This window comes from Carettochelys insculpta, chromosome 2 (assembly GCF_033958435.1).
Source record: "Carettochelys insculpta isolate YL-2023 chromosome 2, ASM3395843v1, whole genome shotgun sequence".
Taxonomy (NCBI): Eukaryota; Metazoa; Chordata; order Testudines; family Carettochelyidae; genus Carettochelys; species Carettochelys insculpta.
The window spans coordinates 145,542,478-145,568,601 of record NC_134138.1 but is presented as its reverse complement, the minus strand read 5'-3'; the positions used below and the strand labels follow the sequence as shown (position 1 = coordinate 145,568,601).

Genomic DNA, 26,124 nt, shown 5'->3' with positions numbered 1-26,124 from the left:
GGAAGAGACATCTCTCCCTAGGCTCTGAAGCCATCATGGTTGGCAAGGAGGTACCACTCCGAGCCAGACTCAGCAGGGAGCAGCCATGGCAAGGGGGGACGAGAGGCATCCCTCCCATCTGCCTCCAGCACAGAGCTGCTGCAGGTGGTGGAAGAGGGGCTCCTCCTTGCTGCCCCTGCAGAGAGCTACTGCATCAGGGGCATACCTGTGCTGTGGCCAGTGGTCAATGCAACAGGCCCAGCTCCTAGGCAGGGGGACCATGGGGCTCTGATTGCCACAGAGCCCCATTCCCCTGCCCCCATGGACTGGATCTGCTGGCTGCTTCTGGGACACAGCACAGTGCCCCAGGACAGGCAGGCCTTAGTGCCACTGGCCAGGAGCTGCTCAGGTAAGCCTGAGTCCCAGCCCCCCACCACACCCTGAGGCCCTGCAACCTGGAGCCAACTCTTGTGCCTCCACCCCACAGCCCGTACCCCCTCCTGTACCCCAACATCCTGCCTCAACACAGTCCCCTTCTGTATTCAGAATCCCTCAGCTGAAGCCCCCTCCCATACCCCAAAAACCACATCCCCAGAACCCTCTGTCCCAGTTGGAGACCTCACACTCCTGCACTCTAACCTGCCATGCCAGGACTGACCCCACCCCACACACTCAGAACACTCAGCCCCCTGCAATACAAGCATTTGTTATATGCACCAATATGAAGGTTACAAATCACCTCCACATTGAGGCTCATAACAAAATTCATTCTAGTCAGGCGCAGGAAAAATTAGGGAGGACACCGCATGCCAGTCTTGTGAGCTGGTGGCAAATCACATTTCCTTGTTGAGGGGCTGAACTCTCAGTCCGACTAAGGCTACTGTCTTTCGGACAACCAGGGAGGAGCTGCCAAGACCTGCACCTTCCTTCGGATCCTCGGTTGGTGACGGAAGAGATGAGGGCCAAGATCAGTGCTTGCATGACGAACAGTACTGGCAGGAAGGAAACCAACGCTGTTGTAGGGAGTGACTTTGTCCCGGTGGGGACTGGTGTCTGGGAGTCCATCTGGGCAAAGGGGACCTGGGTTGAAGCAATTTCTGGTGGGAAGCTTAGTGTTAATTGTGGTACAGTGGCCAGTGCTTTGACTCATGTACCCCACGCCATGTAGAGGCACAGCATGCCGGGGACTGACTGGGGACCTAGGAGGCAGTGCTGGGGTCCTCAGCTGTGGAAATAAGATCTATGCTTGTGGTGTGGTGACCAAGAGTGCTCCACTGCCCTCTGGGGTGGTCCCATAATCAGCTTGGGGTCTTAGACAAGTCTACTGCTAGTCAGCCCTTGTGTTTGTACAGCCGCCGGGACTGCTTCAGGCAACAGGGGCTCTAGAAGCACCCTGGATCCCCTGCTGCTCCCTGGAGTCACTGGTGGATCTGTAAAGCCCATGGTCAGGAACATGTTCTGACATTGGTTCTTTGCCCAAAGCTCTTCTCCCTTCCCTGCTCCTTCCCCTTCCCTTCCACTTCTTAGGCACCAGCCAGGGGGAAGGGTGCCAGTTGGAGCCTGGGCTGGCGGAGGACTCTGCAGCTATGACAAGGTGCTCAGCGTGGGTTGTGAAGAGCTCTGCTGCAGAAGAAGCACAGCTTCCATGAGGAAGGCTCTCAAGTGACCAGCCCACACCTTTTCAGTTCTAGGGCAAAAGTACAGCTTTTATAGCTTCTACCCTTTTCCCTTCTATGGAACTCTCCCACTCTTTTAAAATAGCTGTTGTGTGGGTCACTTTGAGGTATCTGCCTGCTGCTTGACTGACAGGGTTGGAACGTGGAAGAGCAGGACAAAATCCCAGCCAGGACTCTCTACAAACTGAACTTGATGGTTAAGTAAGCTGGGGTGAAAGTAAGATGAAGTCACTCACTCACTCTGTGCAGTAACGCTGGTTCTTCGAGATGTGTGTACCCATGGCTTTGTATGGTCAATGTAGAAGGCCAAAGCCCAACAGACATTCAGGGTGTGCCACGCTATGTGCATAGTAACTTGGAGAACCGGAAACTAGAAAAAAAACACTAACTAATTCTATTTAATTCTTGTTTTCGCAGTGAGGATGAAACTCCATCTACAGCCGAGAACAGTACAGAAGGAACTGAAGAGTCTGCACACCAGATAATACAAGTGGTCATACTGCACATGCATGGCATACGAAACCACAGCTACGGAAGAATCTCTGAGTGCTGGTGCAAGGATGCGCCGACACCCAGAGTGGAACACCCACAGGGACACTACTCAAAGGAGAACTTATATTTCTTACAGTTACTGTCTTATCTCATGGGAGGTGGTCAGGATTAGGGTGTTGTGCAATGCCACAGTACCTGTAAGAAATTTAAGTGTGGGGCGGCGTGTGGGGGCTCAAGGAAGAGAACTGGGGTTTGGGCAAGTGCAAGAGTCACGGTTGGTGTGTGTGAGAGGCTCACAGCAGGGGATTGCGGTGTTCGTGGGGAGATGCAGGAGTCAGAGCAGGGTCTGACTGAGTGGCTGTGGGAGTGTAGGGGAGAGTGAGACCTAGGACAATGCCAGCTGCTGCTAAGTTACCTTGACCTGGCTGGTGGACAGGCCCCTGCACCATTGCTCTTGTTTGCTACGCTGCCACAAGGGAGCTGCTGGGTGGACACTGGCTGATGGCGTGAGAGAAATCCTGGCTTGTCACTCCCTTCCCTGGGCTTGTTCCCAGGGGCCGCCGGCAAGACAAGGAGCTCTGGACAACTATCAGGGGTGTTAAGAAGGAACTGATAGGCACAGAGTTGGTGGTACTAACACACAGACACATGGGTGCCGCATTTGGGAGGAGGGCACAGTTGGCTCGATGAATACCACTAAGGCAAAAGTTTTTGACAACTGTGCAGGTGGGTGCACACACACCTAGAATGGAGTAGACATAAACAAGCACTCAAAGAAAAAATAAAGGTCCCGGATTAAGTCATTCATTGTCTCACCTCTGAAAAGCAACCCCCATTCACTGACCCTTCAAATTAATTTTCCCCCTTTCTATTCTAAGAAACACAAAGGTGTTGTTTTTTTTTAAATCTGTTAGAGAGGACAAACAAAGCAAATGCTGATGCAAATTTAAACTTAACCATTACTGCCAGTGTGGCTGGTTAATTATTGTTTGCTACAGAACAAAGGGGCAAAAGAACCATCCAGCAAATAATACACAGGAAAGGCTCCAGCTTCTAACAGTAAAATAAATATCTACCTTTGAAAAATATAAGCTTTATCCATGCTTAGCCTGTGTGATTGCCATACTTCAGGACACCATGATTTACCCTGGTGATCCTTAACTATAAAGGATAATACTCATGCCAATCACTTTTTAAGCATAACAGGGAAGGCAAGTGAAGCTGAACAAAGGTAGGCTGATGGTGAAATCCATTTTCACCTGCAGCTCTGGACTGATCTAATGAGCTGCTAACAACCAGGACACCCACTGCCACTCGAGTGACTTGGAAAGGAGGCTGCACCTCATGAGATTGGATATACAGACTACTCTGAATCAGGGTTAATACAAAGCAATAACTAAGCTGACATAGTGAATCACACTGATACCCTTTGCCAGTTTTATTAGTTTACATTTTAAACTTCTGAATAAGGCGTGTGGTGTTTTACAGATGCTCAACTTTTTAAATTTTCAGTGGACACACATTCCCAGCTCAGCCACTCAATCTTTGTTGACTAGTGATTATTCATCACACATCAGGTGCCGACAGTCGAGGAAAGGACATATTCACCAACCTTGAACTGTAAGCTGACAGTGGGCTTCCGGTGTTTGCTCCCACATTTAAGGGTGTCTTGATTGTTGCGACTTGAAACGTGTTCAAACAGATCATAAATAAAATCGATTCTGAAATAAGGAATGAAAAATCTTTACAAAATATCCAAAGGCACCAAAACATTTACCATAGTACAATCCAGAGCCAGCTTTGCTCACTGAAAGGAGAATCAATTGGAGTTATTTTTCTTTCTTCTTAACAACAATTACCCCCAGGTCTTTCCAATGTATCATTTGTTCAAGGGCATCAAGAAAGAATATGCAAATCCACATTCTCAACTTCTCACCTTGAAAATGAATGGTAGGATCTTATCTTCATCATTTTATAACTTGATCGTTAGGCAACCAATTGGTCTTAATGGATGCTACACTGGAGAGAAGATTAAGGAATAACATTTGGGCAGTGTCTACATGGCAATTACTATTAGGGATCCAAATGTATCCCAAAATAGCAATACCGCTGCTTTTTACCCTGTGCTCGAAATAACACTAGCTTTTCAAGCCAGGTACTCCAGTTCTGGTACCCCTTGTTGTACAACGGGTAAAAGAACTTTCAGAACAGATACTTATTCAAACTTCAGTGCTGTTTTCAGAAGGGCAAAAACAACTGTATCTGGGAAATTAAGCTGCAGCATTAAATAGAGAAAGCTGTATGTACATTACAGAGGACTAAGGGAGACCACTTGGACAGTAAGGTAACCACTGGCTTCAATGGAGTTGCTCCTGATTGACATGAGGGTAAATGAGAAGAGAATCAGGCTCTACTGCTTTAATTCCCCTATTGCATTCATATGCATATTTTTACTGAGAGAAATGTCACCTCAGGCATAACATGAAAACAAAACATATAGCTAGGGATTCAGTGAAAGGGATTTTTTGAAGGATTTAAGAGCTTCAGGAGGAGCAGCACAAGTCACACCAACTTTCAACAGAACATAGCCAATGAAATCCCTGAAAATCTGGCTAACTCACTGTGACAGGAGTGGGGTGTGTGTGTGTGTGTGAGAGTCAGGCTGGATGGGTGTGTGACAGGCGGAGCAGCTCACAGAAGCAAAGGATGACCCCCTGAGGCTGTAACCTAAGCTGGCAGATAACACCTCTGAACTGAACAAAGAGCAGGGAGGAGCCAAGAGGAGTTTGAATAGGACGCGGCAGTTAGAAGCTGCAGGGAGAGAGTTGGAAGGGAGCCAGCCTGGCTGAGGGGAAGCTACTTCCCAGATGGGGCACCTCTCGGGCTCCTCTTCCCAGGATGGGTTGGAATGATTGTCTCTGCCTGCTGGACTGACACCTCTGTGCTGAGCTGTGCCTCTGTTGACTAATAAACTTCCTGTTCTCCTGCTGAGAATATAATGTATGCTATCATGTGCCAGCAATGCCCCTCTGCTATATACATCAGACAAACTGGACAGTCTCTACGTAAAAGAATAAATGCACACAAATCAGATATCAGAAATGGCAATATACAAAAACCCACAGGAGAGCACTTCAATCTCCCAGGTCACAGTAGCAGACTTAAAAGTAGCTATCCTGCAGCAAAGAAATTTCAGGACCAGACTCCAAAGAGAAATTTCTGAGCTACAATTCATCTGCAAATTTGACGCCCTCAGCTCTGGCTTAAACAAAGACTGCGAATGGCTGGCTAAATACAGAAGCAGCTTCCCCTCCCTTAGTGTTCACACCTCCAGATCAACTGCTGGTAGTAAGGCTCACCCCTGCTGACTGAGCTAACCTTGTTATCCCCACCCTTGCTCTGGCTTATTTATACCTGGCCCTGCAGATTTCCAAGACCAGCATCTGATGAAGTGAGTCTGTGCTCACGAAAGCTCACGCTCAAAACTTTTCTGTTAGTCTATAAGGTGCCACAGGACCCTTTGTTGCTGCTGAGAGAGTCACTCCTGCCTGCAGATGGGGAGCAGTGCTTAGAGACCCCTGAACCCCACCACACTCATTTACTGCACTGATGTCATTATTAGTGCTACTGTATCACCTGGGAGCCCTTGTCACAGACCAAGGCCCCACAGAGATTGTCACTGTACACACAATGAACAAAAAGATGGTCCCTGTCCTGAGAGTCTACAAGCCTGATTTTCAATGCGTTGTGCACACAAACTCCAAGTAAAGTGAGGGCCACAAAAGCACAAGGAAGGCAAAACCAGGCCTCAGGGGGCATTTAAAAAAATAAATCACATGTATGTTGGGTAAAGCTCCCAGAAAATATGATGTCTCATCAGCCAGATTCTAATACATTTACTCATACTGAGTAGTCCCTTTCTCCTCTAACAGAGGCACTTCAGTCACTAGGAATAGGGTACTCTGCCTACCTACCTGTGAGGGAATAAGTACTTGGCACAATATGAGAGAGAAAAAATGGTTTTTTCTAACTTTTGTCAAGGTTGTTCTTCAATATGCATTGCTCATGTCCACACCAACAGGTGTGCCTGTGTTACATGCATGATCGTTACAAAGTTTTCACCTAGCAGTAGCTGTTGTATCAACTGTGAAGCCCTCCCACCCATAGGGCACAGTATGTATGACCCTCCACCCCCTCAGTTCCTCCTCGCCTGTACTCTGACAGAGGGGTGCCAGGTGGGATTTGGAATAAACATGAGCAACACATCTTGAAGAACAACAATTACAAAAGGTGAGTAATTGCCTCTTCTTCGTGTGGTTGCTCATGTGCATTGCAATAGGCGATTTCCAAGCAGTTTAGCTGGGGGGGGAGTCGGAGATCGGAGCGCTGCTGCCTGCGGAACTACTCTACCCAACACCGCATCAACCCATGCTTGTGGGGTGATGCTACAGTGCAATGAGTAGGTGTGCAGGGAGAACCATATCACTGTCTTGCAAATGTCCTGAATGGAGACTTGTGCAAGGAACGCTGCTGAGGAAGCCGGCGCCCTTGTGGAGTGGGCTATGAGGGCCAGGGCTGGGACTTGATGCTGGATGTGATCCATGGTGAGAGACACAGGGACGAGATGGGCAGCCATCCATTCCACTATTTCAGTAAAGAGTTGCGGTGATTTATTAAATGGTTTATTACATTCAATGGGGAAGGCAAGGTCCCACTTGACATACAGGGAATGAAGGGCCCACTCCCTAGACAGGGTGTGGGGTTTTGGTAAGGACATAGGTAGGAAAATGTCCTGGTTGAAACAGAAGCTGGAGGCCACCTTAGGCAGAAAAGCTGGGTGGGCGGCAGAGTTACACTTTATCCTTATAAAAGACAGCATATGGAAGTTTGGAGGCGAGAAAGCTCGGAGCTCCGAAACCCGTCTGGCTGAAACTATGGTCATTAGGAAGCTACCTTCCAAGAGAGGTAGGATGGGGACACATTGCCAGGGGTTTAAAGTGAGGGGCATAAGCTGAGATCCCACTGAGGGACCGGGTGTTTAATGTGGGGGCATAACCTTTCCAGGCCCGTGAGGAAGTTCCTCACTGTAGAGCTGGTGAAGAGGGGTCTGCCCCCCACTATCAGGCAGAATGTTGAAATGGCAGTCAAGTGCGTCTTGATAGATAAATAAGCCAGTCCCTGGTGTTTCAGATGCAAAAGGTAGCCTAACACGAACAGTATGGCTGCCTCATGGGCACCCAGAGGGCCCTTCTAGAACGCCCAGAGCGAGTAGTGCTTCCACTTGGCTAAATACATTGCTGTCGTTGAGGGTTTGTCTGCTACCCAACAGGACCTCCTTAACCAAGTCTGCACACTGAAGCTCTAATTATGTTGGTCACGGAGTTCTGACACCATGAGTTGGAGGGACTGGAGTCTGGGTGCTGCAACTGGCTGTGGTTCTGGGTGAGAAGGCTGGGATAGGGTGGGAGGACCATTGGCTTGTTCAAAGAGAGGCTGAGCAGCATTGTGAACCAATGCTGCCGAGGCACTGCTGGTGCAATGAGGATGATGTCCACCTATCCTGACAAATTCTGAAGAGAACTCTGTGCTCTCGCAGGAAGGGAAAACACACACAGCAGGTGGTCTGACCTCAGAACATGAAATGTGGCCCCTATGTAGCTGTGGCTGTGACTTTGAAAGAAGCAGAACCTGTGACACTTCCTGTTTCCCCCTCAATGCAAACAGGTCCATGTGGGGATAACCCAATCTCTGCCAGATGGAGAGGGTGGTATATATGTCCTGAGGGAACACCCACAGGTAAATAAACCACCAGTCAATAGATTGTAGAACTGAGATCAGGAGACTGGCCGGACAATCCAACGTGTCCCTGATGGCAAAACAAATTTTAAGAGGCTAGAGACAGAGTCCAGCATCTCTCTACATGACAAACGTGCAGGCTGCCATCTGCCCCAGGAGTATCATGTCTTGCTGTGGGGGCAGGGAACCTCTGGAGACTGTGAATTAGGTCTGTGATCAGCTGAAACGAGACTCGGTAAGGTAAGCTCTTGCACAGGTGGAGCCCAGGAGGGCCCCAGTGGACTATTTGTTGAGCTGGGACCTGCTAGGACTTGGGGATATTCAGAATAAGCCCAGTTCCACAAAGGTCACCCACACCAGCTCTATCTGACCCTGGGACCACCCCTTGATGAGACAGTCGTGGAGCTACAGAAGACTTTACCTGATGTCTGCACAGAAACACTGCTACCGCCGCCGTGCACCTTGTGCACATCTGTAGTGCTATGGAGATGCCAAAGGGTAGGACAGCAAACTGACAGTGATGACCATTGACAACAAACCTGAGCACTTCCTGTGTGCCAGGATGATGGAAATATAGAAGTATGTACCTTTCACATCGAGGACAGCATATCAGTCCCCTGGATCTAGGGAGTGAATTACAATGGCCAAGTAGACCATGAAGCACCTGAACTTCCTTACAGCCATGTTCAGGTTTTGAAGATCCAGAATGGCCCTGAGATCTCCCTTGGCTGTGGGGATAAGAAAATACCAGGAATAAAATTACCTGTCCCTGAATTCTTGAGGAAGCTCTATCACCCCCCACATGAGGAGTTATTGCATCTCCAGGGTGAGAAGTTGATCATTAGATGAGCCCCTGACAGTGTTCCGCCTATTTTTCTCCATCTATCAGAGGAACAAATTTTGTTATGGACACCAAGGCACATGCAGACGTGCACCACCAATAGAAACACAAGCTGCTGACTGTGGGAGCTGAGGGCGCTCTGCTAATCAGCTGGCGACACCTGAATCTCTTCTGTGCAGCTGCTCAAGTGCTCAAATTACAAGGAACGCTAATCCCTAAAGAGAGATGAGGAATGGAGGTGGAGGGGAGGGAAGAGAACCAGGTAGAATATGCTACCCCTAAGGTACTCAGGGCACGGAGGTATGTGGTGCTACGGGTCCAGGCAGAAGTAGAATAGGTGATTTCCAAAAGGGGGAACTGGACTGGTGCTCCATCCTTGGGCACATCTTCAAAAGTTTAGTCTGGGGCCTGACAGCCATTTGGAGTGGCCCTGGCTGTGGCCTGAAGATGACTGTTAAGACACTTGATTGTTTCTGCCCTGCCCACAGAAATGGTCCCGCAGAGAAGAACTGCGACCAAAAAGGCTCATGCTGAGGTGCTGGTGTGTGAATGACTAGCAACTTGAGGATCACCCAGGACTCTTCCAGGCTGTGCACACTGGTGTCCATTTTGCTGGACAGCCGACCCCCACAGTCAAACGGGAGGCCCTGGATTGTGTTCTGGACTTTTGAGGGGAGCCCAGACACTTGGAGCCATGTGCTGCACCACATCAAGATGGCAGCGGCCATGGTTGTAGCAGCCGAATTGTTCGAGTCTATCACTGCTTGGAAGGAAGTGCATGCCACTGTTTTGCCTTCTCCAGGACTGCAGCAAATTCTTGGCAAACAGCTCCTGGAATTTGGATAGCACAGTCCAGGAGTTGTATGCATATCAACTAAACGGTGCCTATTGATTCAATCTTCCAAACTGGAGCCCTCTGGTTGAATACACCTTACAGCAGAAGAGGCCCTGCACCTTTATTTTTTGTGGCTATTCCTGTTGCTTGTTGTGATTAACTACATTGACCACAAGTGACCCTGGCAGGGCTCGTGTAAAGAAGTATTCGCTCCCCTGCTACGGAACAAAGTAGGGCTGCTCAACCCCTTTAGCTGTTGGTGGTAGGGAGGCTGCACTCTGCCGCAGCATCTTAGTGGTAGACTCTAGTCTTGACTGGAGGCCACCCTGGACAGATCCTCAGGGGCCAAGATGTCTACCATCAAGTCCACATCCTCCACCACCTCTCCCATTGGCAGACTGATGCTGTGGGCTGCCTGCCTCAGGGGATCCTGATGTGCCTTCTCATCTAGGCAGGGAGGATGAAGAAAAAAGCACCCATAACTGCCTTGTCTGGGAACTGGCTTCTCGTGATCCTTGGGCTCTCTCGTGTCCCCAGAGATACTGGGCCAGCAAGTTGATGGGGGCACAGGGACCAGAGTGGCCAAGTGCTCAGGAGCAATGATCATGGCAAAAGTGGGTGATGGGACAAAGATACTGATGAAGCTCTCAACACTGGCTCCTGACCTTTGACCATAGGTCCAGCATGTTCAGAACAGCCACTGCAATTGCTGAGGCTAAGACGTCTGAAGTGATGGGGGACCTTCCCCCCTGGCAGTGCCAGGAGTGGTGCTGAAAATGGGAACAGGAACTGTACTGGGCACTACGGAAGATGGTCAACTCGGCTCCCAATTCTGACATGCACTCGGAGCTGGACATCAATGCTGAGGGGACAGGAAATGGCACCACAATGTGGTCTTCTTGTCTTGATGCTGAACTGGACCCAGCGCCAGCATGAGCTCCATAGGCAGTGACAGCAGCATCAGTGTCAAGAGAGACTGGCACCTATGTGAATGCAGCTGGCTGCGTAGAGGATGGGGTATGCACAGAGCTGGTGCCCATGTCTGAGCCAGAGCTGTGTGCTCTGTCATTTGGATAAGCTCCTTTGCACCCTCAAAAGTGTCTGGTTTTGAGGGGAGGTCCAGGTCCTCCTCCAGAACTCCATGCAGAGGGGACACTAACAAGTCTGGACTCAGCAGTTCCATCCTCAGGCCAGAGCAGACCGCGCCAGGGCAGGGCCACAATCTCCTTAGGGTGGGCACGGACAACCCTGAAGAGTGGGTGGGCCGCATGAGCGGCCCTCCTTCACTTCAGTGGGCTGCAGCAGCCCATTGCCCACTGAGGCTCCACCAGCTGCCCCCTCCCCAACATGCCTCTCATACGCCAGAGCCCCACATTTATCTGCTACCTGCCCCCCTCCCCTCCCCCCTCACCCCCAGCAACTTTGGAACAATCTGTGCTCCATTCCCACTCCTCCTTCCACCCTCCCAGAGCCAGAATGCCACGAGCAGCTGACTCACAGTGTTCCAGCTCTGGGAGGGAGGGGGGAAGAGCAGGGATGGAGTTGCAATCGGGTGATTCACAGCTCCAAAAGCTGTGGTTGGTGGTGAGGGGGGGAATGTCTGAAATGTGGGGTGAGCCACATGGAGGGAAGCGAGCAGCCAGAGGATCCGTGGGCTGCAGGGAGAGCCCCTGTGGGCTGCATATGGTCTACAGGCGGCAGGTTGCCCACCACTTTCTTAGGGTGTCCTGATGTGGGACACACCAAATCACCCTGACTGCCAGAGTGTGGCCTCTGTCACATCTGGACTTCTCGTATGGCACCGGGGAACGGGAGTGGTGCTGCACTGAAGAACCGGCCCCACGGATCAAGGACTGATGCCAGCATTTCTTAGGTCCCTCTTTCTCTGGTGCCAAAATGACTCCTGAACCGGGGCTGGCACTCTACACACAGAGGAGACCAGCATTGGCTCTGGCACTGAAGGTCTGAGTGCTGACTCCATAAACAGGAGTTTCAAGCACTGATCCCTCTCTCACTCAGTCCTTTGCTTGAAACTCCTTCAAATACTGCACTCCTTTGTTCAGGGTCCTTCAGGCAAGTTGCATGTGGGTGCCCTGGGGCAAAGGCTTGCCACAGGAGTTGAAGTGCTGAAACTCCCTGCAGCACGGCCAAAGGGGACCCTACTGGTAGAAAAAAAATGAACAATATTGAATCACTAATACTTGAACAACATCAACCAGGTCTGTCTTACAGAGGAAGAGAACAAGTGCTCCAATGACCGTCACTGGTGGATGGAAGGAACTGTTGGGGTGGAGCATTGGCAGAGCCCATATACACTAGGCTATGCAGAGACTACTCTAGGGGAGCCCAGAACCAACAGGTACTTAGCTAATGCATGTGGGATATGCACATCTCCTGGAATGCACAACAGCAATCGCTCGGCAAAGAAATGGTATTACATACAGAACTGTACACAACAGAAGTCTATTTAAGTGCCAGTCTCCTTGGTGACTTGTATACTGTTCACTTCTCCTCGCTAAATGTCCTATCCTACGTTATAAGTATTGCTCTCAACTTGCATTACAATCCAGACACGTGGATACCGGCCCCTCCCAGGATCATCCCAGGATTCAAATGCACCCATATACCTGCTTTCACGTAACAAGTTCAGAAGATCATCTCTGAAAGTATCTCTGTTTTTCTCTAAGATTCCCCTGACATCATACTGGACCTAGAAAAAAGCAGAACACGTGCAAATAAAAAGCACAGTTGTTAAGTGCTTCTCACAAAAGCAGGACTATAAGGAACATTGAGGGAAGAGAGTGCTTTAGCTCATTTATAATTGGCTATGATTCTGAAACACTATTTGGAAGCATTTTACAAAGTGATAAAAAGAAAATTACCTCCCCAGCATAATGTTTCACTCCAAAGTTGTGAACAGCAACTCTTGGTTTCACATAAAAGGCATTGTTCTAATTTAAAGAAGAATAAATACATTTTAGTGGGGAAAAACAACTGAAATCCAGATAAAGTGTTGTTAATCTGAATTTGTCCAAACCATGGTCTTTCAGTGAATACCCATAAAGATTAATGCTCCAAAAGCAAACAACAACTTCTGTATTGGTAATAGGATTTGTTAAGCTGGAGAGACTTCAAACACAGTAATGGGAGCTTTACAGAACATTACAAGGCATTAAACTACAAATAAGCCATCTGGAAAAGTGATCAGCTAATAGTGGACAAGAAGTATTCGTCTTAACTGGCTACTGTCAGGTTAGATAAATGTGAAAAACAGCAATATGCTTTTATTAAAGCGTTTGTTGTAGCCACGTTGGTCCCAGCATATTAGACACACAGGATGGTGAGGTGGTATCTCTTCTACTGGACCCAATTCTGTTAGTAAGAGAAGCCAGTTTTTGAGCCACTCGCAGCACCTACCCCATATCTACACTAGAGGGTTTTGTCAACAAAACACACAGAGCATCTACACACAAAACCCTTTTCCCCCAACAGCATTGTGTGTCTCCGCAATGAGCAATAATGCTTCTTTTGACAGATTACCGCCGACAAAACAGTAATGCAGACCCTCCGAGGAGACTTTTGCGGACAGAGAGGTCCTCCATGGCACCAGCGGAGGTTGGGGACAGTGAAGGCCACCTGTCCCCATTATGAAGACTTACATCAGCTCCTGGAGGGCGAGGACAGCATGCCCAGCAGTGTGGCCCCTGACACTGCGGAGGAGCCCCCCCGCCCCCCCCAACAGGAGCAAAAGCTGGAGCAGGTGGGAACCACCCCAGAATCACCCCAGGATGACCCATGGTCAAGCCAGGGGACCCTGGTTATTGCACTGGACTCCAGCCTCTCCAACAGGGTGAATTCCAGGGCGTCACCAGACCTGTTTGGGAACCCTGCTGGTGAGTACCCGCCAGGCACACAACCCAGGTTGGGGGTGGGACTGTGGATGGGACATGCTGCAAGTCTCACCAGTCCAGCTCGGGCAGGACCACATGCTGTGTGCCCAGCACATGCAAACGTGCACCACTGCCTGTCCCACCTGGAGATGGTAAGCCACCCTGGGCATGGGCACCAGCCCACTGCCAGCCCTACGAGGGACCACCCCTGCCCAAGACGCAGGGAGGAGGAGTGGTGAATGCCCCTACCATGGCTGGGTGGGGGCCAGCCACACAGGTGACAGCCTGACCCCAGACATCACATCAAGAGCCGTGCCCCCGGCACACAGACACACCGCAGGGCACACAGGTGTGTGTGGTGGGTGGTAGGTCTGGTGTGCAGCCAGCTCACTCACCACCCATGTGAGGACCCCTCAAGTGCCTGGACACCTGTGGGCCGCTAAATCATCAGGCAGGAGGGGGTCAGAGGGGGCAGAACAGTGGGTCTAGTCCCATGTGGCAAGGCCAGCTGTGAGGGCCACACACGCCTGTGGGATGTTCCCATCCCACATCTCAGGGGCAGAAGCCACTGCTCACAGTGGGTGGGGGGGCAGGGCCGTGGGGGCTGTGGTGCAGAAGGCACTCACCGTCTCCCCCTTTCTCCTTAAAGCTGCCTCATCAGAGGGCCAGCAAACCTCCTGCACCACCCCCACCACCACCCCCAGGGCCAGCCAGCCCTCTTGTGGAACCTGTGCCGGACAGCCCTGGAACACCACCCAAAAGGCCACCAATAACACTGGCGGGGGGCAACCCCACATCTGCAAGGCCCACCGCAGGGCAGTCGATGGTGCCCTGTAGGCATACACTACTGCCCTGCACCAACAAAATGAACTGCTGGAGCGACGGGTCTGGGGTGAGACGGCCTGGTGGGCATCTGATCGGAACCGGTGGATTCAGTCCTGGGCTGAACTGATGGCCACCGTCACCAGCACCAGATGGGCCCATTCGGTGCAGCCACTCGCAGACACCTCCTCTGCCCCCACCAGCACTCCTGTCCCCACAGCTGGTACTCACCCAGGCAGTGCTTGACCTGGCAGGGTAGATCATGGCTGCAGTTGCCCCCCGCTGCCCCCCGCTGCCCCACCATGCCCACCCTAGCATCCTCCAAGCACCCCCTGCTGCCCCCGCCATACCTGAGCCTGCCGAACCTCACCCACCCCCATACCACCCTGCCATCCCAGCCTCGACGGGAACCCCACACCTGTGGCAGGAGAGTGTCCCATGGCTGGTGCCACTCAGGGTTCTCCTCCCACGTGGGATCACAGCCCCACTCACTCCCTAGACTGAGCCCCCCGCCCCCAAGTATATCACTACCAGTTTGTGCACACCCATGTCCCTCATTATTGGGGGTGGAGAGCAGCAGATGGGCTGGTGGGGGGGAAGTGGGGGGAGTCATGATGGGGATGGGGTGGGGCTGTGGGCCCAAGAACCCTGAAGGGGGTACCCTGAAAAGGGTCATTGGAAGCTGTAGGGCCTCTCGGATCCACACCTCATCCCTCTGGGCTTGGCAGTAGGGGGCCTCGCCTGGCTGTTTGTAACCCATCCAGCCCCAGAGGAAGGCCTCTTCCTTTCTCCCCACAATACTGCGGATGGCACAGCATGCCCCCACAGCTTGGGGGACATTCTGCTCCCCCACATCCAGGCGCTTCCACAGACAATGAAACGTGCCTTCAGCCAGCCAAGGCAGCTGTTAAAAAGGCCCTAGGTGGGGTTCAGGTGGCCACTGTACCACCGCATGAGCCAGGGAAAGAGAGGGTAGGCTACATCCCCCATGATGCACAATGGCATGGTGACATCCCCGAATGCAGGCTCCTGTGGGGGGTACAAGTGCCCTTCTCCATCCTCCACCACAGGCTGGAGTTGTGGAAGACCCACGCATTGTGCATCCGGCCCAACCACCCGACATCTACATCCATAAACTGTTCCTGGTGGTCAGTCCGGGCCTGCATCACTATCAAGTGGTATCTCTTCTGGTTACTGTAGCGAGCCAAAATGTGGTCCGGGTCATGGATGTGGTTGTGTGTGTTATTAATGGCCCCGAAGCATGTGGGGAAGCCCAGGGCAGTGAAACCGGCCACAGCCACATCTCTGAGGTGGACGACCTTCCAGAGCTGGGTGTTGTTGAGGGCCACTCTCTTCTCCACAGGGATGGCGGGTCACACCCAGGTGACCTCCCTGCGGAGGGCAGGGGTGAGCCAGGTGCACAGCTCCAGAAACGTTGCTTTCCATGTTTGGAAGTTCTGGATCCAACGCTGGTTCTCCCACTCACCCAAGACAAGGTGGTCCCACCGCCACATCTGCCTGATGATTTGCGGGGGAGCAGTGTGCAGGGGGCACCCCTAGGCCACCGGGGTCGGGCCCCACAGTGGTGGGGGGAACAGAATAGGTGATATGGACCAGCGGGTGCAGCTCTGCCTGGGTCCACGGCATGGCCAGGGGCTGGTCTGGCTCCATGGCTGAGTGCGTGGCACAGGGTTTCCCTCTGGCTGCATGTGCTCCCTGCATGAGCTGTGCTGTCCCAAATGGGGACTGCAAAGCCTCTAGTGTGCAGGGACTGGGTGTGGAGGGGGTCCTTAAAGTGCATGCCGGCCAGGAGCCCTAGAAGCATTGCTGTCCTTGTGACCCCACCTGCGGACTCTGGGGCCTGTTCCGTTGAGAGAACGGCTGGGGCAGTCTGGCCACTCTCTATTGACAGAGCAGATAGAAAGAACGATCCACTCGTGTGTGTGCAAGTGAGCTGTCGACAAACATTTTGCTGGAAGATATTTTCTGACAGATGCTTCTGTCGACAGATCACTCTAGTGTAGACATAGGCTTACTCTGGAACACCTTTCTAAGATCTGCGTTAGAGCTCTGTGCAGCTTGAAAGCATGACTGTCTTGCCAACAGAAGTTAGTCCAATAAAAAATATGACCTCACCTACCTTGACTTGGTATTGAAGAGTCTCTTCTACAATAAAAAGTAATAATCGTCTAAATACAGAAGACAGATACTTTCAAATAATTGAGATTATGCCAAATTCCAGTCTGATATATCAGAGCAAATTTGGAGTAATTTTGGAGAAATTAGTAGGGTTACACTGGATTTGCAATGGTGTAGCTGAGATTAGAACCTGGCCTGCTTCAATACCTCTTCATTTATTCATCTATGGATATGGAAGTACTTACATCCACATTGTGTATTTTCAAATAACAAGCTCCATCTTGCTTCTACTGAAACAAAATAATGTAACCACTGACGACTTCAGTGGAAATAGAACTGAATCAAAAATGAATCAAAAATCGCTGTAGAAATAGCACACTAAATAATTAAAAAACAACATACGGCATGCTGGGAATGTAACTTTTCCAACAAGGTGTAGTCAGTTGCTTGAGGAAAATGACTCTCTTCATTGATCAGTGCTAATAGTCCAAGTTTCTAGAACAGTACAAATATAGAGAACAATGGTGAATTAATTCTTACAGCATTTACACTGATCTTTACAGTAGCTTGGAAAGGTCTTGTACATATGTGAAAATTGTCTTGAAGACTTTGTGCCGCAGAATGCATCAAGAGAGCATAAACTAATTAAAACGCTCCCAGGAAACTGTAGCACTGTTAGAGAAAAAGGAATATAAAGTAGGTGAAGGCAAAACAATAGAGGAAACAGCAAGCACTGAAGACATATGGACTTTTTTAGCTTCTCTTCAAAATGTGCTTTGAGTGAGCCAATTGTCCAACTGGAGCTATATTCCGAATAGGTAGAAATTCCCATGTGCATATTTGTAGAAGTTTTACAAACTGAGGTTTGAGAAACACTTCAAAGTGGCACACAATGCTGCTTCCGTCACACTGAACCATGTCTCTTTCTTGAAGTCAGTTATGGATAACTGCATCCCCATCTCAGACTCTTTCAGTGTTTCCAGAAACATTTTAAACCAGATAAATACAAATTATAATAAACACCAACACATCTCATCTTTTACACATGTTTTACAAGCATTAACGCTGACAACACCCTTAGGAAGTGGACACATGGTATAATTCTACAGAAAAGGATCCTGAGGCTAAGTAACTGCTCCTGTGCCCCAGAGTCAATGTGAGCAGGGATAGGAAATTACACATTCACTGGTTCAAAGGAGAGAACTTGAAGAGATCACACCTCTTCCCCTCCCAACCAAAGCCACATGCACTCAGACCTGTCAACAACCCATGAAGCTGTTTCATGCCTTTCCAAGTTCTGTTTTTCTTTGGTATATTTTAAACCACAATATCATGGATGAATTTTATGGAGGAGCTATGCAAATGAAAAGACAGGAGAACAGAACTGAATTACAAAAGTGACCTGGAGACATTGTGGCAATGGGAGAATACAAATAATACGAGAAGACTAGACACACTGAAAGGCGAAGTTCTACATTTAGGAAAAGGAATTTAAGAGCAGATAGAGAGTATATAACACCCTCATCCAACACAGCAATTTATAAATTGCAGAACACATCTGACCTTTGTCAAATATCCTCTGGCTCATTCTGCTGTTTCACCTCTTCCCCACCCCTACCATTTGTATGTCTTGTCTATTTAATTTGTAAAGATTGCATAGCGGAGACTCACTCTTTTTTAATATTTGTTCAGTGCCTAGTGCAAGGGAATCCTGATCCGTGTTGACGTCCTGAAGTATCACACACAAGTGAATCTCTCTCCGAGCCCTCTCTTTAATGATCTCCTACAGGTTCAACTTCCCAAAACTGGAATTCTCTCATCCAGCAACATCCATTGTCCAGCATGACCACGGATGTTACTGGACCAGAGGCTGAGTCAGGAGGCTATTAGATGGAGAGCCAGCCAGAGCCAAGTGATAGGGAAGCCCAGCCATCTTGAGAAGAGGAGCCAGGTAGGGCTTGTGCCTCTGGCCGGAACCTGTCTCCAGGGGCTGGAGCCACACCAGCAACCTGGCCAGGGCTGACCCTGGTGCCTGCTGGGCAGCAGCTGTGCCAGAGGTCCAGCTGGGGTCACAGCCATATCCGGTGGCTGGGCAAGCCTGGAGCTGGCTTCTGCAGGGTTGGGGCTGCGCTAGCGGCGGACATCGGGCTGGGGCTCGAGCTGGCGTCAGTGGGGCTACGACCATGTCCAGAGCCCATTGGACCGGGGTCACACTGGCAGCCCAGCCAGGGTTGGAGCAGGCCTCCAGGTTTGAAGCCAGTCACCCAAGGGGCCAGAGAGTCTGGAAGGTCTTGTGTCCTCAGCTGGAGCTGGCAACCGGGGGCTGGGGCTGTACCAGCAGCCTGGCTGGGGGCTGATCCTGGTGCCCACTGGGCCAGGGCTAAACCAGGAGTCTGGCCAGGGTCACAGCCAGCTGCGGTGGCCAGGCCAGGGCCAGAGCCAGAGCCAGTGCCCCGGGTAGGGCTAGAGCCTGCTTTCACAGGGCTGAGGCTGCACCAGCAGCAGCCGTGGGGTTGGGGGTGCACTGGCAGCCAGGTTGGGACTGAAGTCCATTCATATGCAGCACCTGCAGAACCACAGCCAGCGCCCGAGTGGCCACGGCTGCCTCTGGCACTAACGGCGCGTGGGCTGGAGCTGGCAGCAGTGCCTGCAAGGCCATGTCCTGCAGCTGGGCTAGAGCCCACCTCCACAGTCAGCAAGCTGAGCATGGGTGGCCAAGGTCAGCCTGAGGTCTGGGCAGGAGGAAAGGGGGCCACGGGGCTGGAGATGGGAGGGGGAGGGCAAAAGTGAAGCCAGCAGCAGGAAGGAGCAGCAGACTGGGCGGCCGGAGGCAGGGGACCTCCCTTCATCCAGCAAATTCCCTCACCTCGGACCAGTTGGGTCCGAAGAGTGCAGGATGAGGGAGTTGCAACCTGTACTACATTCTTGTATGCAACCATGTACTGTAAATTATATGCAAAGTGGGAATGTACCCATGAAAGCATAAGAGACATAGCCATGTTAGTCTGTAGCCACAAAAGCATGCACATGCCAAAGTGGGTCTTTGCCCACAAAAATTTATACTCCAATATATCTGTTAGTCTACAACACTTCTCATTTTTCCACGAAACTATACTAATCCAATGAAAATGGTCCACAATATACTGAAGTTTGAAAACCACTGTATTAAAAGATCAACATTTAAACAAATAAAAATACGCTGCCTTTTGATTATATATTGCTTTAAAATTCCTGCTCATGCGAGTGATGAGAATACTTCAAGAACTTGTAGGCAATTAATCAATTAAGAACACAGCATCAAATATTTTATTACCTTTTCAATAAGGTCCAGGCACTCTCCATTGTCTGTCCAGTCAATATCTTCCCAAACTAGTCCTTCCCTAGTATAAGGGAAGAGAGGGCATTTCATTTCTAATTACAAATATGTTCAAATTATATTTTTACCATGCTAAATTAATAAAATCATTTGGTTTTTAAAATAATATGCAGCTATCAGCTTTTGGCTTTTAAAAGATGCTTATGGGAGACAGGCACACTCATTTCACAGATTAGAGCAGTGTTTTCCAAACTAATTTGGCCATGGAGCACTTTTGGGCTTGGAATATATTGATAGAGAGTATATATACAGTTCCATAAACATGGGGAGGGAGTTCATACTGAAAAATTGCCACACATAATACAAAAAAGTTGATTTAAGAGTTAGTTTTTTTAGCGGTCCTTATTTCACAAAGAACAAAAAATAACAAGAGAAAATCATCTGAATGAATAACTAGTGTCCTTCTGACAGTAGGATGGTTAGCAACCCTATAATTAATTGTAAGACTTAAAAATTAAGTACAAATCCAAAACAAAACATCAATATAACAGATGAAAGACAGATGATAAGTGTCACTCTTCTGTACAAAAATAGAAAGGAAAATATTGTTCAAAAAAGGACTGTCCTTGCTTAAAGCTTAAAAACCATTTTTATGAAAAAGAAACAAAACAAATTAGCTACAGAAAAATATTTAGTTTTGTGTTTTCATATATTTGCTATTTTTACAAAAAACTACTGGAAAAAAACGAGTAATATTTGAGTTTTTTTCATCTCTGTTTCAGCACAAGTCATGTAACAACAACTATAGTATTCTGAATGTGTTATAAATACTGATTGCCTATAATCGAAATGCCGTTTAAATGCCTTAGTATTTTTGATATACACAAAATTTCACATTTAATATTTTAGGAGGAAAAATATCACTAGAATCAACATCTTTTTCATATAACACCTACTCACGTTCCACAGAACACAGTTTGTGATATGCTGGATTAAAGTAGGTCTCCCCCCCACCATCTCTCAAATTCCACTGTCATTCTTACCTGCTATATTCCAGTTGCTCCAAGGAAAAAATGTGCTTGTTGAAATACTCCTGAAGCTTTTCATTTGCATAGTTAATATTGAACTGCTCAAAACGATTAACCTAAAAGATCAGACATTCAAATATAAATACTTCCAAAGCCATTTGTTTTATAAATGATAAACTGATTTGTTCTGAGTCATAAAACATTTGATAGTCCAGTTCTAGGAAAGTTCTGTGGACTTGTGGAACAATGGCATTCATACACATTAAAGAATCAGTTCCAAGGTCTTTTTTTTTTTTTTAAACATACCTCAAAGTTTTCAAATCCAAATATATCTAGAATTCCGATAGACTTGAAATCTTCTTTGCCTCTGATTCTGCTGTTGATTTTTTTAATAACCCATGCAAAACACTGGGAGTAAAGTGCCATAGCCACAGAATCTCTGCTATCTACTGCCTGCATTGGAGAGGTAATACACAGCATAGCAATTTAATTAGAAACCATATTTTTAAGTGTCTTTTGTACAGTGTCCTTTCCATGTGCAATAAAAAGTACAATAGATGCAGTTTAGTATTTCCATCAGGTCAAACATTACACTGATTACAATTAAACCACTAATGATTAGAAACTCCACTGTGAGTTATTATAATCCAATACTTATGATAAAATTAAAAAGTTAAGGTTTCAAAGTCAAACATTCAAAAATTAGGAAATAACACAATTAACAGCGCCTAATGTTACTTAAATGCGGCTCCTTTGTCTGCAAACACATGTAGGAATGCACACTTTGCACTCATCTGATGCTCAGGAATGGAGGAACCATATTTTGCTGAAACCTTCCAGAACTGAGCCTGGGTGGGCATCTGCTCTGTTAACACCCCTGAACTTTGGTACTGGCCACTGATGGACAAGGATACTGAGCTAGAGAGACCATTGGCCTATGGAAGCTCCTATGTTCTTATAGTTACAGATGACCATTCATAGAGTTTTCTAAAATCTAAGGGCCAGATTCTTCTCTCACTCTGAATAGCTCTGTACTGCAAAACTCAATGGGGTTACTTGCCGAGTAAGGTACTATACAATGTGACTGAGGACATCAGCAGAACATGCCCTTACATAATTAAATAGTCTTACCTTCAGGGTTCTCAACAACTTTTTCCATTATTACCTCTCAGGTGCTGTTTCTCTTTATGTTCGTATAATTTTGTTTGTCTGTCCCAAACGGCTCTCTGAATGCTTTCACCTCTTTTGTACCCCTTTTCCACTCTACCTCAGCCATGCTTTTTTTCCATGATGCTCTTTAGGACAAACACTCTGTGACCTTGGGAACTACAATTCCATTCTCTCCTCCTCTCAGCCTACTTTCACAACTCCTTCTTTAAGAAGGTTTACAAATTAAATTTCTGTATTTTATGAATTTGGAATTTTTTAAAATTGTAACAAAGAAGCAGTATGCATTACTTTCCCAAATGACTGGACAACAAAATTGTCTTTGTGTCTTGTCTATCTCCTCTTCCTCATCCCATGAGTTTATCTACTCTTGTTCTTGTTTTAATTTAGACCTTAATCCTGTACTGTGATCTGCTATCCTGGACTCCTGCACTTGTGCAGAGACTGTTTAATGTTAACTGGACTCTACAAAAGGCACGGGATTAGTAAATACCATGCAGGATCTCATACATCATCTTAACTTGCTTCTAAAACCATATTAGAAAATCCTTCTGTAGTGTAATGACTACTTGAACCTGTGCTCCACTACGTAACAAGCTATCTGACTAAATTTCTGACATCAGCATCCTAGGGTTTGGCCACGTGGGACTTTGAAGAATAATAAATTAACCAAAAGTGAGGATTAAAGGTGGATTAAAGTGAATGAAGACCCTTTACAGGCACAGAATGAAGACCACTTTAATTCTAAATTAATTAATTTAGATTAGTTTTCCTGAGTGCTCCTGAGCAGACAAGTCCTCATACATGCTTCATGCTGATGGTTCATCGTAGTCCTTAACCTCAGTAGGACACTATGATGGTTATATACCGGTTGGATGTCTGGCCCAATTGTTGTGTTAACATAGATATCTTTACCTGTTGTAAACTGAGAGGCGTTAAGATTTCTTCTCCCCTGAGTATCATTGATCTCTGTGTCAATCCTTCAGTCAATTGTGTTGAGTCCAGCCCAAGCAACTCTGCACATCTATCCAGTGCTAGCACAAAAGGAGGCAAAAATAAATACAAAACAGATATGCAGAATGGCACAATTCCGTCAACATTTTTAACCTACTGTAATTACAAGCAACACCAAAGCTGCTTCTGATGGAAATTAGAGAAAAATAAAAAGTGAGATTCCCTCATCTGCCCAAGGCACTTTGCTTTCCTCTTAGTGCTGGTAGGGGTGATGCAGTTGCTTTCTACACCAGCCATCTCCTCATCTCCAGCTTAAGCGAAGAGACTTTGGGCTCTGTTGCGCTCCACCTGCTATCCTAAATTCCACAGGAGCTAGGCAGCCCTTAATCAGGGAACTGTAACTGGCTCCCATCAGCCACCAGTCAGAGTTAAATGTTTTCAGGAATTTCATCTGTCCCGGAAGCTCGTTACTAATTTTTTTGAGTTTGCCTTCTTTTTCTTATTTCTTAAAAGATGATTCTTTCCTCCACTACTGAATGAAGCACCCATACAACTAAGAAGGGGAACTTGACTAAACTAGTGAACACTGCAAACTGAGTGAAACAACACAGAATGCTTCAAAGTGCATGAATCAAATGGAAAGTAGACACCTGGGCCATGTTTACATGAGAAAGAGTAATTCTTGTAATCCTCCTAAAACAGCAATGATGAAATTTAACCATCATTCACAGACCCTGAAAAGGAACCAGAGACTTCTGTGTCCTGCCTGGTCTCTTGCTATTAAGTGATAATGGACATTATCTCAGCCCACAATGATCTCACCTGTTTTGAAGGACACCTGTGCCCCACCAGCAGTGATAAACTCAATGTTCCCTAGATGCAGAATGCCAGCTAGCAGCCTAAGAACTTCTCGCACCTCCTCTTTGCTGAACTGCATCACTTCCATTGCAGTCTGAAAGACATTTTATTTTTTTTCAGTTTGTGTTTGGTTTTATTGAAGAATCAGAAACTGAAGGAGGAGTTACAAAACACAACAACCGAGTTTTGCAGCCTTTAGGATTTGAAAGACACAGGGACAGAGAAACAGGAGAAGAAACTGCATCTCTCATCTTAGGCCTCAATCCACAGAAGCATTTTGACCCATGACCTATGAAATTCTAAATACATGAGTAGCACACTGGTATATTTAAAGCCTCCATCCCCTAAGGGTCACTGATTCACTGATTAAAGTTACGCATGCGCTTGGGTACTTTGTGAGATCAGGCCCATACTAAAAACCTCATTAGTTTGTACTAGGACTGGGAGGAACCTTCCATGCCTGCTACCAGATTTTGCAGAATAGTTATGGAAGTGACCCAGTATGTATCATGCAACATACTCTGTCAGTGCACTGTAATTTAATTTTATTTATCATGGTCACATTCTCATTGTAGGCTGAGAAACTAAGACTCCTAGTGGAAAAAACTTATGATTGGGGCACTAACCAGCACGAAATAGGGTTTTTTGTTTGCTCTGTCTGTCTGTCTGTCTGTGTTTTGGAAATTACTGCATTTATGGATGAGCAAAGTAGGGATGCCAATATTCCACTGTATATCAGCAACAACCGAAACAAAAAATTTAATGTTAAGACATGTATTTTTGGATTCATGCAAGAAAATTAGACAACTATTTTGTCTGATGTAGATGTAGAAAGCAAATGTGACTCTATTGGAACGGCTTGTATTTTCCACGTCTCTCACCAGGACTATGGTTTGAACCAGATTGTGCACATTCACTGTATTTCATGAAAACAAAAAGCAGTCCAATAGCACTGTAAAGACTAACAAAATAATTTATTATTATTATTATCACCTAAAAATTATTTTGTTAGTCTTTACAGTGCTACTGGACTGCTTTTTTGTTTTCAAAGTATAAAGACTAGCACGGCTTTCTCTCTGTTACTGTATGTCATGGGTTGCATTAACTCTTTAATTTAAGGACCTGGAGCGCCCAGAACATGCGTAGAGCAATTTCAGTGAGTTACATTTGTGCGCAAATATGACTGCCCACTATGACCAAAAACCATCTTTTTGGACCAATAACGGCAATTGTGTCATGCTGCAAAACTCAAGCAGCACCGAGAAGTGTTTTCGCAGCTGCTATCAGGATTACTTTCTCCCCACAAAAGACCTGTAACCCCACGTCCACCATCTTAAGCGTTTGGGGAAACAGTTTTCTTCTCTTCCCTCCTCTCTCTCATACCTATCATCCCGTTAAGATAGTGCTGGGGGATTGTTCTGTTCACCAGGCCATACCTCTAGTCACAAACCTGCAATAACATTTTTACTAAATAAGAAAGAAAGGGATTCTGCAGAGGCTCTGAGAATTCACACAGAAAGGCTGTTAAAACAACTACTAAAATACAGCAAAACATACACCACCATTTAGCACATAGAACACATACTCTACTAATACACAATAAATATATATGATCGCCAATAATTTGTAGGTAGATTCATAATTTTACGGTCACTTGGATCATTCAGTCCAATGATTCTCAGTCTCTGACCTGTTCGTAAACCTTCACGGCCTAGCACAAACCAGTAAGTAGCTTCACTGCAAAAAACACTGTCTTACTAAACACTCCTTACCCACGATATAGAGCACATACATTAACATAACAGCTATTAAATAATTATGCAGTGCATTATACTGTAACACCAGCTCCTGCCACTCTGGCTCCACAGCACTGACTAGGTTCCCTCAGCTGGCACCACCAATCAATCCATTTTGGCCCTGCTCCCCCAAAAAGCCTGCAGTGCCAAGTTTTATGAGTGGTTTTGTAACTTGGTAAATGAAGTTACAGTGCCATTCAATCCAATTTGGTCTGGCTGGTCAATCCTCATGATGGTAGTTCAGCCAAACTCAAGTAGCACTGTGACCGCAGAAGCCACAATACTGGGAATGAAGAACTGAACCCAAATAGGCCCTTGGGACTAAATCACTAAGTATGTCCATCCTCAGAGGTTCTTAAGGCCCAGCTTGATAAAGCCTTGACTGAGATGATTTAGTTGGGGTTGGTCCTGCTTTGAGCAAGGGACAGGACCTAGATTACCTCCTTAGGTCTCCTCCAGCTTTAATTTTCTGTAACCAGACCCTTTTGGTTCCTGATCTACAGACTGAGAATCCCCGATCTAGTGTGATATGAGC

General features: G+C 47.5%; 1 protein-coding gene across 3 annotated transcripts in view; it reads right to left on the bottom strand.

Moving 5' to 3' along the window:
- MYO10 (myosin X) overlaps positions 1–26,124 on the bottom strand; it is a 341,810-nt gene that overhangs the window by 145,961 nt on the left and 169,725 nt on the right. For 2 of the 3 annotated variants that reach the window (XM_074987822.1, XM_074987821.1), the window contains 9 exons: positions 23,758–23,887; positions 22,897–23,015; positions 21,121–21,267; positions 20,830–20,930; positions 19,784–19,850; positions 16,873–16,965; positions 12,502–12,570; positions 12,247–12,329; positions 3,760–3,868 (listed from right to left, as the gene is read on the bottom strand). In XM_074987822.1, coding sequence (XP_074843923.1) covers positions 3,760–3,868; positions 12,247–12,329; positions 12,502–12,570; positions 16,873–16,965; positions 19,784–19,850; positions 20,830–20,930; positions 21,121–21,267; positions 22,897–23,015; positions 23,758–23,887 — 918 coding nt within the window. The remainder of the gene's footprint in view (positions 1–3,759; positions 3,869–12,246; positions 12,330–12,501; positions 12,571–16,872; positions 16,966–19,783; positions 19,851–20,829; positions 20,931–21,120; positions 21,268–22,896; positions 23,016–23,757; positions 23,888–26,124) is intronic. The other variant, XM_074987820.1, reaches the window with a different exon arrangement.